This window comes from Culex quinquefasciatus, chromosome 1, assembly GCF_015732765.1.
Source record: "Culex quinquefasciatus strain JHB chromosome 1, VPISU_Cqui_1.0_pri_paternal, whole genome shotgun sequence".
NCBI classification, from domain to species: domain Eukaryota; kingdom Metazoa; phylum Arthropoda; class Insecta; order Diptera; family Culicidae; genus Culex; species Culex quinquefasciatus.
The window spans coordinates 4,809,977-4,824,718 of NC_051861.1; the positions used below are offsets into that span (position 1 = coordinate 4,809,977).

General features: G+C 39.8%; 3 protein-coding genes across 3 annotated transcripts in view; all 3 read right to left on the bottom strand.

Moving 5' to 3' along the window:
* The window catches only part of LOC6032576 (choline O-acetyltransferase), a gene marked incomplete at its 5' end in the record, with an annotated part of 65,449 nt that overhangs the window by 17,795 nt on the left and 32,912 nt on the right, over window positions 1-14,742 (bottom strand). The gene's annotated exons all lie outside the window — the stretch shown is intronic.
* On the bottom strand, window positions 1,931-3,258 carry LOC6032573 (sulfotransferase 1 family member D1). Its single transcript, XM_001843096.2, has 3 exons — window positions 2,950-3,258; window positions 2,715-2,894; window positions 1,931-2,659 (listed from the first exon to the last, which is right to left on the bottom strand). The coding sequence occupies exons 1-3, from the start codon at window positions 3,099-3,101 to the stop codon at window positions 2,002-2,004; spliced, it is 990 nt and encodes a 329-aa protein (XP_001843148.2). The 5' UTR covers window positions 3,102-3,258; the 3' UTR covers window positions 1,931-2,001.
* LOC6032572 (vesicular acetylcholine transporter) overlaps window positions 5,136-14,742 on the bottom strand; it is a 42,386-nt gene continuing 32,779 nt past the window's right edge. The window contains exon 2 of the mRNA XM_038267058.1: window positions 5,136-11,427. Coding sequence (XP_038122986.1) covers window positions 9,461-11,224 — 1,764 coding nt within the window. The 5' untranslated portion in view covers window positions 11,225-11,427 and the 3' untranslated portion in view covers window positions 5,136-9,460. The remainder of the gene's footprint in view (window positions 11,428-14,742) is intronic.

Consider the following 14,742-nt stretch of genomic DNA (forward strand, 5'->3'; position numbering starts at 1 on the left):
TTTGGAAAATATTTACAATTGATATTCAGAAATAAGAAATTATAAAAAAAATAATAAAGAAATTTTAGAATTTTCAAAATGCAAATTCTAATCTGTAAAATCCAAAAAATAGAAATTAAAGAGTTTGAAAATGAATTATTGATCAGAAATTATACAATTTGAAAATGATGTTTAATTAATTTAATTTCAGAGTTTTTGAATCCAAGCATAAATTTTTTTAACGTTTTGAATATTTTTATCATTTTATTTCTTCCTTTAAAATCGCAAGCTCATGCACAAAGTGAAAATTAGTTGACAATAAGTATTCACTTAGTTGATCTTCCGATTTTGATATATTAAATAAAAATTGGAGATTGGCCACGGTGGAAACTAAAAATGTGACCAAAAGAAAGCATTTTGGACGAGTGGTTTCGGAAAAAAGGTTTACGAAAAAGTAATAAAAATACACACAGATATTTCTCAAGCATTTTTCTCTAAGGTCTTAGATATGTAACTAACCATATTCTTAAAACCAAAACGATAAAATTAGAATTGTATTTCTGATAATAGTCAAAATTCACTCAAATGTTTTTCATATTAAATGCTTTCGTTTTTGAAAACAAAATCTAAATATTTTTGAGAAATTATGATAAATTTTGAAAAATGTAGAGAAAAAACATGTATTAACAGTTTAAAGGTTTTAATGCAAATAAAGGAGGGCTATTAATTTTACAATCCAAATTCGACTAGCCGAAGCCTCGATTATCCAAAGTTTCGATTATCCGAAGTTCGAAGGACTTCGGATAACCGAATCAGAAAGAAATGAAATCGGCATGTTTTATTTGCTTGTTTTTAACATCAAATTCGGCATCTGTTTTTAATGGTCAATACACCAAGTTTTGATTTTTGGGTGTTTTTAATACCCCTGACGGTTTCAAAAGCACCCAAAAGCAAAAACTGAAATTTGGTTTATTAGACCTTTAAAAAAAACACCAGAAATATTTCTTGACCTCCATTTTGACCGCCACATTGAATCCAAAAATTCTAAATTATTTTATGGTTCTTCAGGGGTCATACTTAAGTTCTACAATCAAAAATAAGACAACAAGATCTAAGGATTTTTGCTGTCCCTATTTAGACTGTAGTCCCGATTCGCCCCAGATGGCGGTAATTATTTCTATGTAGCCCCTTAGAGCGGTCCGCTCGGAAATTGCTATTTTCGAAGGTTAATAACTTTTTAGCAAAAAACCCAAAAAAATAAGGTGTCTTCGGGAAAGTTTTTCCAAATTTAAAGAAGATATTAGTTCTGAAAATTGATAAGAACTGGATAGTTATTGCGCCTTCCATTGGTCAACAGTTGCTTTTCTCCATACAATTTGACGATTTTGCCCAAACTTGGTGGTCAGTGGTCAGAAAAAGCTCAAATTTTGGAACTTAGGCTAGTGATGCGTAAATCTTTGATTTCAGGGGATAGCCCCAAGTAAGCCCAGATTTGGACCATCCTAACCAATGTAATGCTAAAACTATAAGATAAATGAGATGTTACTGAATGGAACAATGTTCAAATCTGCAGCTCAATTTTTAAATATCCAAATTTTGGATCCATAATCTACAAAAACTGAGCCCATCAATGGACAGGCAAATTACTTAGTTTGATCAATCAATTCTTGATTCTCTATCTTACAAATTATTTCTGGGAAGAGAACACACAATCATTGATTTAAGATTTTTTTAAGGAAGTTCAATTTTAAAAAAATTGGAAAAAATTTCGGGGGGGGCTGCAGCCCGGAAGCCCCCCCCCTGGCTACGGGCCTGGTTCAACAACTGTCCGCATGGTGGCGGTAGTGTGAAGTGATGGTGAAATGAAAGCCGGAATATGGTAATTAGCTAATTTTGTGTTTGTTCTGAGCAAATGCCCGTAAGGCATTCTACAAAATGAGCATTCGTTTGATGTTACAGTGGGAATGGAAAATTTACTGTTTTATTCAGTCCAAATTAAATATGCATTTCAACGTGCTTTATCTACAGGAACAACTTCAAGTGCTCTTCCTCTTGAACAACTCGGCGAGTCCACTTGTCAAGTTCTTCGATCAACTCCGGCGAAAGCTCATCCCTCCATCCATCAAGCTGACCTCGCCGTATAAATCGATCGTCTGGAGCCTTTTCACCGCTTGGTGCACCATCATCTTGGTCGTCCTTGTCCTCGTAGTTGCAGGCCTTGTTGACCCGCATGGAATCGAACGAAAGGTGTTCACACAACTGGTCGATCTGTTCGTCGCTGTAAGATCGTCCGAAAAATTCGCAAACCTTCACGATGGTACCTCTCAAATTTCTCTTCATTTCTTCATAGCTCAAGTACAAAATATTGCTGCAATTTTCAAGTGAATGATACCCGATCACGTGACTATGAATCGGCGAATAGAATTCCAAATCTTTCATGAAGGATCTTATGAACTCCTCCTTCGTTCCACGATAAAAGTAGTTTTTCGAATGATGGTAGTACGACACTGCAACAGATTTAACATTCCTGCTAATGTAGACCGTTTTTGGACGAACCTTCCAGTATTGACTTGGCAGCATCGAAACTGGCAGATGCGTTTTGATGAATCGTGGTGACGGCATGTTTCGAACTCTTTCGAAAGATGATTCATCATTTGGTAGATCGTGAATCAAGCTAACGCTGAAAGTAAATCGTCGTCATTTTATGTTGATTCTCAAACTAACTTGAGCCATACTCCAGGAAAGGAAATCGAGTCCTCAGCGATTCCGACTTGGCCCGATCAAAATCTAGATCATTACATATGAGCCAGACCATCTCTTGACTCCACGTGGTGCCACTTTTAGGGTACGAAGCGACCCAGATATCGTCGGGCTTCACTTCCATATTCAGCAGTTCTTCCTCGTATCGAGAAAATCTGGGAATTTTAAAAAATTAACAAATAATCACTTCAAAAAACCCATGAATTTCACCTTGTCGTAAAACAGTACGCTGGAGGGTCCCACTTCTCAATGGGGACATCGCTGGTAGTTTTAGCCCTTACTAAAAGGTAATCCTCCTCTGCACGTTCCTTATTGGTAGCCAAAAAGGTGGGATCGTCAATCTCAATGTACTCGAATGACATGATTCCAGCCGCTCTGAAATTCAACCACAAACTGACGAGAGGAGAATTTACATAACTAAAGTTTCGTTATCTTGCGGTTGCTGGTCGTTAATGCACGTACACTAATCAGTAACAAAACAGGAACCATCCCTGGTCAAGAGATAGTAGTATTGTTGTTCATGATGGTGCACAGTTAGGCCACAAACAAACGTTGGATCTTTTTTTCAAATCCATGAATGAAATCATTAACGGTAATTTTGAATGCTAAGAGGAAACTCACCACGCCAATTTTGAATTCACCACTGTTTTTAAAAGCGATTGAAAGATACTAGATTCTTGTGACAAGTGATCGACGATTTTTTTTTTACATAATAAATAAAATGTTATTTTATATTAGAATGGATTTTTTTTTGCGATGCATGACAAACATTTTCGGGCAAAAAAACTTACGAACAATACAAACATACACCCCTTCCAACAAATTTGATAGTAGACGAATACAGTATTATCAAATTGTATCCCAGAGCTACAATTTCCAGCTTAATTTGATATATCCATCGATGCGTTATGTGACGGGAATGTCACACACTCAAACCCCGGTGGTTTGACACCAACTGTTGTCAAACGAACCGGGTCACTTTTTAGTTTGACACCCCTCTTACACAGAGTTCACACACACTATCAAACGTTTGTTTTGATAGTGTGCGAGAGCGCCGTGTAAAAAGTGACAGTTCGTCACTTTTTAGTTTGACTTTGACCAACCAACGGGGTACAAACTAAAAAAGTGTCAAACGAAAAAGTGGCCAACCACCGCGGGTTGAGTGTATAGGGTAACAGGTTTCGATACGGAAATTTTTGTGTTTGATTTAAAACTGTATAAATGTAAAGAAGAGTGCCCAATTATGACAGCTAAACAAATTTAACTTCAAATCGAAATTGTTCATGTTATGTATTTTGACATTTTGAAAAAAGTTACCCCACTATAAGTTTCAAGTCCATTAAAAAACACACACCTCGCCAATGTGTGCACATTTTCCGGCGGCGCAAACATAGCAGTGGTGCGTTCTATGTTTATGTTTGCTCAGGAGCGCGCCTACCTGAATCCCCCCCCCCCTCCTTCGCAATGTCAAACTGACAACGCAGCAAAGCACGTCGCGTGTGGGTGGTTGGTGGACGTTTCCATGGCATCCAACGTTTTGCGACGCAGCAATCAAATTGGGGGAGTTTTTGCCTTCCTCACCTCACTGAGGCAAGGCTATAAAATCACTCGAAAAATGAACTTCTTAAATACACCTCCTAGATATACCTTCACGTATACCTATCGACTCAGAATCAAATTCTGAACAAATGTCTGTGGGGATGTGTGTAGACATGATTTTTTTCCACACGATTATCTCAGAACTGGCTGAACCGATTTTGGCCGGATCCGCCTTATTCTGTTCGTTTTGGGGTCCCCTAAGACCCTATTAAATTTTATTCTGTTTAATGAAGTACTTTCAAAGTTATGCCAAGAAAAAGTTTTTGTAGCTGCAAAAAGGGTGATTTTTGCATAACCTCAAAGGCCGGATCTTTTTGCTTACGAGCGAGAGTCGCGCAGCATGCGTAGGGATTTTGGTCTGACCACGCGGGGGATTGGCAGCCACACCCCCTTGCATGCGTATCGCTCGGTTGCCACATTGCTTAAGCAGTATCTGCATCTCTTCTGAAAAAAATCTGTACTTATTATGTTGCTGCATAATTTTGTCTAGACAAAGATTTACACGAACTTTTTACTGAAATATATAACTCATGGGACTTTCTCCTTTATTTTGGAGAGTTGGTAAAAAAGAATTGAAAATTGCTGTTCAAGTAAAATCAATAATTATAAAAATAAATGAAAAAAATAAAAATATAAAAACTCTTAAATTAATTTGTAAATACAACCTAAAATACAACATGAATGTGAGGAAGGCACCAACCACCTTAAGGTGGATTAAGTAACGTTTTTTTTAAAGACCAACTTAAAATTGAGTAATTGTTTCCATTTCGGTGCGAATAATTGCAAACAGCAGCTGCTTTTTGTGTTGAACTAAATTTTATTTCTATAGATTTACCCATTCTCGCATTCGATCAGTTCTTGTTTGACGAATGGAGCTGCTTACAAGCTTGTTTCCTTTTTTTCTGTCCAATCATTAGCCGGGCCCGTTCTCAAGAGAGAGAAGGCAGTTCACGTGTTTTTTTTACTTAACTTGCATTCCACTTACATACTTGCTGTACTTATTTGCTTGTGTAATGTTATCATGCAATACAACTATAACTTTGGTTTGTTTAGCTTATGTTTAGTTTTGTTTTATTTTCATCATTTTTTATCGATTCGTTTTTAAAGAACAGCTATTGATTATATTTTTTGATACTTTTTTTTGCTTGTTTTCTTCTTCTTTCTTTCGCCTTAAAGTGTGAACGTAATATTTATTTGTTTTGCTTGTATAGATAATATTTTCCTATTTGTGTTTTTTTCTTTCTTTTTTTTTTGCTTCAACAGAGTATATCCTTTAATATAATACGGCGATGATAATGTTTTTGAATGAGTGTGATTTGAATCCGATTCCGAGTCGGAACAATAATTGCAATCTCCGGGAGCGTCGTCTAGGGGGGTGGGTTATCATTCGTATATGTCTTTATGTGAGACTCTACGTGAGTGGTTTTGCTTATTTGACTTTGATGATATGGTTAATATGTATATCGTATAAACGTTAACCAAAAACTGAAAACGAATGCTAGAATACATCAAATAAAAAAAAAGAAATGAAACTCAAAAAAATTAACAAAAGAGACTCGTCAAGAACAAAACCTTATCGAAAAAAGTACTAAACAAATTTAAACAATTTTACAAGTTTGAACGATTGAATTTTAATTCCTAGAAACCCCAAGTCTAGTAAAACTTTATGTCATTTCCACAAAAGTTTTCAAACGACATTTAAGTCAATCTGGAGTACTAACGAGAACCGTCAAAAACAGAATAAAATGAACGTTAAATACAAAAAAAAAAACAAGTTTGCTTGAATAAACAACTGTTTAAATGCTATTGATGACGTTTGTCTATAGCGTGATTCGATAGCTCGACCAGTCTGGCTAATACCGCTGCGTGTATTTTAGCTTTGTGTCTAAACTACGAATATTATTACACGTGCCGGCGTATGTTTTGTTTCTATCTTCAAGTTACAGTTTTTTTTTTGTTTGTTGTATGTACATGATCGATCTGATCGATTGTTTAATTTCGGTGAAATAAGGTGAAGGGTGAAGCAATTGTCTGGAAAGTTTTCCATCCGTTAGTTCAATGAAGAGTGAGAGTGAGTGAGTAAGGTCATATTGGATAGTTTGAAATAACAGTGTATAACGAGAAGTACGAGAAGGGGGGGATTATCGATACACACTTATTTGATTCAGGGGTAGTGAAAAGAAACAGCGTAGGAATGAGTTTGAGTGTATTTTTTTGTTTATTTTTATGTGTGTGAATGTGACAATGTTAACGTGGACGTAGCACAGATAAAGGGGCAGTAGATGCGATATCGTTTAGTAAGAGGATTCTGGTGCTATTAATGTGATTAACAGGGGTTTAGGCATGGGTTATATGCGATAGTTAAGGTATCTACGTTCTAAACAGTATTTGGTTTGCGGTCTAACAAGTGTTGGTTTGTTATATACTAGGATTACGATTACTACAATTAAATTGTGGTATTTTTTTGTTGTTTTTGTGATGTTATAATTTGTTTAATTTGTATTCCATTTCGTCGTGATACATTACATTTAACAATATCTTTTTACATTCTGTAAGCTATGAACATTCACAAAATATTAAAATTGGATGTGTCAACTCATCGAAAAGTTAGATAGCTTCTGTTGAAATATCTTCGTTGTCTTCCATAACCAAAGTCAAGATTGTAAGGAAGCGCAACCAAATAATTAGTAGAGGAAATGTCTGGTAAGGTAAAAAAAACTCGAAACCTATCGTCATCAAAACAAAACGACTGAGGATTTATAGAATGTGCCGTTTTCTAGGATTTATTGCGAAATTATCCAAAATGCCTTCATTCTGTTTAAAGATTAACTCAAATGTTGGTTTATGTTAGCTATTTCATCCTGTGTTCGTTCTAGGTTTCCTGTTGCATACCATTAGGATTAAAATTTCATCTTTATTGCTTTCGTTTATTAGATTCGTCTCTCCTCCAAATCAGTACAATTATCTTTAAGTATCTGATGTCTATCTAACCATGTTTTAAGCTTGTCGGTCAAAACCGTCACCAATGTTTATGTTTTTGTGCGTTTGCTCTGAATTTTGACGTTTTGCGTAACGAATCGACCGCACGTCGCATTGTGACGCCTTCGACCGACGCGACGTGACCAATTAAATTAATTATAGGTAAACAGTTTCTACACCTTGAAGCGTGTACCACATTGCGTGGTTTTGTTGTAATGCCAACGTAACAAAACCAATATTTACAGCTACTTTACACTAAAGGTAATACTTTTACACGCTGCAACCGTTTTACCGAGTTGCAATGCGTTTTACCACGTTAAATCGACGAACCTATCGTTTAGTAATTGTTTCGATTAGAGTGAGTCCCAGAACGTCAACGGCGAACGGTAATTGTTTTTAAAGTTTTTTTTTGTTTTTATTTTTACATAAACCACGCGTACCCTTACAAAACGGTAACAATGTATTTGCTAAGGAAATACGACAATCGACGTGACGTTTTGGATTAGTCTACAATGTACACATCAACTAAGCTAGTAAGTAAACTTATGTTTGGAATTTCGCCCCGACTCTAAGCGACATCTTTGTAAAGTCAACTCAATTTGACCTTGAATAAGATGTTATGCACTCTACTTCCGAAAACGCAAAATTTACCAGTCTTGAACTTATTAACCCTTGTAATATATGTATATACTTTCTCTGCTTTGTGTTGCTATTTCCGTCTGTGTGTATAGTTGATATGACTGCGATAATTTTGTAATTTGCTGTTGCATTTGTCTGTGTTTCTCTAATAAATACATCTGTTTAGCTGTTTGTTTTTGTATATATTTCTAATGTGAATATGTATAATCATTCGAGTGTGTGGTTGTGCCCTGGTGTTTGTAACGTTGATAACGCACACACATACAGAGGGGGCACCGCCCACCACTTGCCGTTGCGTTTAACTATTTTAATTGATATCATTAGAGATCGTTTTTCATTGTTTTCTTTGTTTGCTTCACACCATTTTCTGTTGGGAACCGAAGAAAGCATTAATGTACACAGGAGTAAGATGAATTCACAAGTTTTGGAAGTGTATACACCTTGAAGTTGTTTATCTTGATGTTTTATTTGATTTTTGACAGCTTGTGAGTCAGGATTCGCGTTACCTTTATGTTCATTAACATTGAACTGATTTGAGTTATGGCAGAGCCAAGATCAATCAACTCAACATGAAACTGAAACTTCATTGGCAAGCAACATTTCCCAAGTGTCTAAACTTCCAAATGCCTTTCAACATAATTATTGACTTATAACCTACGTAGAATTGTATGCTTAGCTAGATATTGACCGTAAGTCGCTTGCACCCTTCCGGAAGTCTCCGATAAATAGAGTGCTTCCGGTGGTGGGCAAATACTATCCTTCCAATGTACAGTTACTATTTATCTTTCAAGTTTGTGTAACCTACGCGCTAAAAGTATTTAATATTTATATAATATCACTTTGGTAAATTCAGGCGAGCCGAAGCTCTGATATGTATCGTTACCTTGGTTGTGTCTTATGTTAGAAAATACTTGGTGGGCCCCGTGGGACCATCCAAAACCGAAGCGTTCAAAACAACTGAAACGTCACACCCGAAAACCGTCCCGGCGTCGGCTTCCCTGCACCCAAAGTGGCTTGAACTTGATTTGATATGTCAACGATACCGGTGCAGATCGCACCGAGCCGGAACCCGCCGGAGTGACTTCTTATCGACTAAGCCCTTACGATGCTAGGTGTGTCTGTGTGTTTTAGCATGATGTATGCTTGATATATACTCTGGTTTTTAAATAGTTTCGTCTATACCTCTTTTATACGCCTTTGACGAGCTTCCGCGAACCTTGGCTACCACCCGTCGGTGTCCATAACTCTAGAGCAGCAGAAGCTTGTACAGAAAACTGAATTTTCAACATTTAGCAACAATTTACGGATTCTAACCTCAACGCTCTTTCAGCAGTTTTGAACTGCACCCACAAACCATTCGTTTCGCGATCATTCCTCAGTAGTCTACCTGCGCAGAACTAGTTTAATCTATATAAGTAATACTTCGTGTTAGACGCAACAAAAAACAACGGAACAATAAAGTTTGAAAACTGTTAACGAAAACACTTTACCGATAACCACGAATTTAAAAACCTTGCCTAAACGGATTCGAGATCCGGGGTTGCGACGGAGCTTGCGGTTGTTGTTGCTGTTGCTCCTGCTGCTGCCGGAACGGATTGGCCACCGGTTGCGATGGAAGATGTCTCGACGATTGTTGTTGTTGTTGCTGCTGCTGGTAGGCTCCACCCTGTTCCTGGTAGCCGGGTTGGTAGTTTTGGTAGCCGCCCTGCTGTTGGTAGCCCTGCTCGTAGCTTCCGTTCTGCGAGTAGCCCTGATCGATGTTAGTCTCCTGTTGTTGGTGCTGTTGGTAGCCTTGGTCGTCCTGGGGTCGGCCGTACTCCAGGTGGTTCTTGTATTCGGTGCCGACGGCTTGCTGGTCCTGCATCGTGTACGTCTGGTACTCTTTGGTCGGTGGTTCACCCATCAGGATGTTGGCTTCGTTCTCAAAGTGTTTAAAGTCGTAGATGTTGCGAAGATACATCAGTACCGGCGCGTAGAACAGGTTAGCGAAGGCAATCATAAAGTTGAGGGCGGTGAATCCGATCGCTTCCACGACTCCACCGGCGATGATTGGTCCGACGGCGTACGCTATCGAGTATGAAATGTCCGCAATGGCGTAAATACTGCCGTACACGGACACGTACCGGACGTCCACCAGGTAGCCGAGCGTGGGCAGTAGTGCTGTATCGATGAGGGCGATTCCGAAGCAGATGCCACAGATCGGGATCATCAGTACGATGTACGAGCTGCTGAAGGGGATTATAAAGCAGCAGAGACCTTCCAGGGCAAGACCACCGGCAGCCATCAGCCATTGCTTCTCCGGATATATGCGAGCCAGCTTGACTGTGATGACCACACCAAGCACGTGCGGGAAAAACGCTGGCAGCCAGACCATTCCGATCTTCCAGTTTTCGGCCGTGAGGTTGTCTTCCATCCACAGTGAGATGGTTGGTTCGAGGAATGCCAGCGCAACGTTGGACATGGTCAACGCTCCAGCGCACACCGCAATGTACGGATCGATCAGCAGCCTCCAGATCGGAACAGTTTCCTGGGGAAGTTCTTGTCTATCGGCCATGATTTCCTTGATCGGCTTCATCACCAGCAGTAGCATGAATCCGTCTAGCAGCGACACCAAAGCAAGGATAATGAACGGAACTTCCTTGCCGGCGAACTGGTACAGGGCACCACCAAACGGAGGCGCGACCAGACATCCGAAGCTGATGAATGCCAGCGCGATTCCAAGTGCCTTCGATCGCTCATTTTCTTCGGTGAACCGATCGGCGATCATAGCCAAGCCCGATGTATCGGCAAACGCCGATCCAACGCCCTGCAACGATCGCGCGAAGAACAGCATGCTGTAGCTACGACCACAGGCAAACACCATCGTCGACAGGAACATGATGATCAGCCCGACCATCATCGGCAGATCGTACCCGATGCGATCGATCAACGCACCGGAGAACGGGTTCACCATCAGCTGGACGATCGCCTTCGACGCAAACAGTACTCCGGTGGCCGTATCCTGACCGTGGTGGGCGTGTGCATGGGGAGTCCACACCGTCGTTGGGGCGCTTGCGTTTACCGGCTCCTCGGGACCCCACGTGCCGATGTACCGCAGGTAATCGGGAATGATTGGCACGATCACCATGTACAGCATGTTATCCAGCAGTAGCGCAATGGACACGATCACGAGGATCAGCCGACGCTGCGATCCGGGCTCTTTCACCTTGGTCCAGAATATCTCCTTCACCTCGCTCGGCTCGAGGTTTATCACCGGTAGTGGCGCCATCTTGGTTTGTTGGTTCTCTCGTCTTTCTTCGAACTTTGACTAGTTCTCTTACTTTACTTGTTTCGGCTGCTTAGCTGCTGGTTTCTAACTGGGACATCGTAGTAGGCTTGTGGGGGCCCTTTTTCTGTCTCCTGGTTTGGTCTGTCGGGTCTCTCTCTCTCTCTTTGTGTATGGTCCCTAGCGCAAGCGTCCAAGATGGCAACCTTGAGAACACAGAAACAATAGGACTTTAGTCAGTTTGGTTGGAAGTGATGAGAGGTGAGTTATTTGTTATAATGAATAAGTTGGAATGTGGGACAGTGGGATATTCTCTGAGGGAAATGGCGCCATAGGTGAGTTTTCTTAGGTCGAAGTAGGCGCTTGTATGATTTTAGGCTGAAGCTTTACAGATCGCATAGATTCGTATGATTGAAATGCTGTTTTCGCAATTGTTTCTGTGCTCGTCAAGGGTGCCTCTGGGTAATTTTTGGCAAGTTCTGGGAATTTCTCTTGCTAGTGGCTACACAAACCGGCTTAAACTAAAAGAAATATTGGGAAGTGTTAGGGGAAGGGAAGAACAGAAGCTGGTCACGGTCTTGATGGATCATCCTCGTTGAGGTTTGAAGGGAACTAGGTGATTGATGGATCAAGAAGAAGCAGAAGAAGCTTGCCAGAGACTTGAACAAAGAAAGAGAGAAAGAGACATCGCATCAAAACAGATCTTGACAGATAAAACAATTGTTAGAGATTATTAACATACATTTCAATCATAGCAAATTATACGCTCTGTGCGTAAGGCGTTTGGTTTGCGTGTTTACCGCATGGCGGAGCCACAGCTTTACTCGTGGAATCTTTTCGGTAATGTGATAATTGCAGGAGTTGGAGCAGCGATGATTCGATAATTGACAACTTGCATTAGCAGCGTTTCAGCGCCGCACAGAAGCCGTTAAAACTAATGGATCTGTCATTGGGCGGCTTCGGAATCAGTACGTACGCCAGTGGTGGCCAAAACCCCCTTTATATCGCTCGATCTTTGCTGGTCGGGGTGATCAGGCAAAATGGGATCTTCCGCGTGGCGGCCCGTATCATACTGGGTAATGGAAGGAAAACAAATCAATAAAAAGCGGCGCAACCTCCTTTGGACCACTTTTTGTTTCGGTATCTCTAGCCTAGAGGGGTCAAGAGCGGTTGGCTGGGCCAAGCTTAAGTCGCCATTTGCTTCGGTTATTGACCGCCGATGGCGCGCGGTGAGGCGCCAACAGAATTGGCGCGCGAAAAAGTTGCGATCTTTTCCTGATCTGGATCGACGTCACCGTGCAAGAGTGATCGTGGGTCACTGGCTTCGGTTCCCCTAAAATGTGTAGATTTTTTGTCGGAAGTATTTTTGTTTGCATTGAAGTTATTATTTGCTTAATGAAATAGCATTGTTTGTTGGAAAATATTTCACCAAATCAGTTTGGCAGTCCAAATATTTCAAACATTCCTCACAATCATAACCTCCAAACAATTTTCCGAGATCCGACACCTAATTACGCCCGGTGGTGGCGCACCAAATTCCCTGCATTCCATTAAAGCTAATAACTTCATTCATCTCGCACTTTCCGGACATCCTTTCCCCTGCCTGCTTTAATGTAGAGGCTGGCTGGTCCTACATCTCATGTTTTATTCAGAGCCTGCTGCGATGGAAATTTCTCCGACGGAGGGATTGGATGGTCCTAGCATTTTGTGGCTTCTCCTGTGTTGGGATTTCAAGGGGGAGCCGAACTTTATCATCAGGCAGGTTTTATTACCTTAGACACACCGCATCTGGTCTCTCGTCTTGTTGTTGTAGGGGAGTGAAATTCTAGTCTAATGTTTTTATATCTTTATTTATAGACAGTGCACAGTGGTCCAGATCGCAAAATTAAGTGGAAAATGGATTTTCCGAAAAAATGGTGACGTTTTGGAGCTTTGGTGTCTTCAGAGCATGGAAAGGGGCAACTTTGGTTTGGTTGTGGTTCACGATTAGAATTTGAAAATCTAACTTTTCAGAATATTTTGGAAATTTTATGTCTTGTAGAAAGTTGATTTTGCCAATCCAAGCAACTTTGTCGAAGACACCATTTTATCTCGTATCTACGCATTTGATGACCAATTTATAGAAAGCATCCAACCTTTATCAGTTTTGAACGTGGTCAGGTTAACTTTAGAGAGTGATTCGGAGCTTCTTTCAACGAACATTTTCATTTTTGACATGTCATTTGACTTAAGGGTCGTTACAGCCATTTTAAGGTAAAAGATGCAAATTTGTATTTCAAATTTGCATTTGAAAGAGGAGATCCAGCACTACAAACGCTGAATTCAGGGGTGTTTTTCTTAAACTTGAGATATCTTCATTTGAAAGTCTGATTTTCAAGGAAAACATGGGACACTTGAATTCGAAAATAAAATATATCCGCAGGCTGAATCTGAATCAGAATTTAATGTCAACGATTTTGGTCATATTTTGGTTTCCATGTAAAATTATCATTTAAACCCAAAATATGACCAAAAATCGATTTGTTGACATTTTGGCTCAATTCTGAGGGCAGATTCAGATTCAGCGGGCAAAATTACATGGAAAAACATATATTTGGACAATTTTCGAATTTCGTTAGGGTGGTCCCATATGGTTTTCCCTTGAAAATTAAACATTTTCAAATGAAGATATCTCAAGTTTAAAGAAAAACACCCCTGAGATTTTTTCAGCGTTTGTAGTGCTGGATCTCCTCTTTCAAATGCAACCTAGTCTTAAAATTTGGCTTGCGCCATTTTGAGATATTTAAGTTTAAAATTTGCATCTTTTTTACCTTAAAATGGCTGTAACTTTTGACCCTTAAGTCCAAATTGACATGTCAAAAAATGAAAATGTTCGTTTTGTAGAGCTCTAAAAGTGCTCGAATATCACTTTTCTCTAAAAGTTAACCCTGAATTGCCACGTTCAAAAACTGATTTTGAAGGTTTGCTCAGATGCTTTCTATAAATTTGGTCATAGAAGGCGTAGATTACGAGATAAATTTTGTGTCTTCGACAAAGTTGTTTGAATTGGCCAGCCCAACAACTTTTAGAAGACATAAAATTCCCAAAAATATTCCTGAAAAGTTAGATTTTCAAAATCACCCTAATCGTGAACCACCCTAATTTTAAACCAAACCAAAAGTTGCCCCTTTCCATTTGCAACATATCTTCTGAAGACACCAAAGCTCCAAAACGTCACCATTTTTCGGAAAATCCATTTTCCACTTAATTTTGCGATCTGGACCACTGTGCAGTGGTGGAACCAACTTTGTTGAAAAATCAAGTGCTTTATGATTTGTCCATGTGGTAAAAGCAGCACACTAGGACTGGCCAATATGAAAATGTCAATCTTAAAGTTAAACTTCCCATCCCTGTCTGAACCAGCGTAGAGGAAGCCCAACGAACCATGTTTCTGCTGGTCTCAGCTAGATATTGATCAACATCATGTTCATTAAATATCATTTGCCATGTACCTTAATATCCCGTCTGTACGTTTACTCTGG

Coding starts and splice junctions, on each gene's coding strand:
- LOC6032573 (XM_001843096.2), bottom strand. CDS start 3,101: ATGTCATTCGAGTACATTGAGATTGACGATCCCACCTTTTTGGCTACC. Junction 2,895..2,949: donor GCGTACTGTTTTACGACAAG/GTGAAATTCATG, acceptor TAAAATTCCCAG/ATTTTCTCGATACGAGGAAG. Junction 2,660..2,714: donor ACTCGATTTCCTTTCCTGGA/GTATGGCTCAAG, acceptor ATTTACTTTCAG/CGTTAGCTTGATTCACGATC.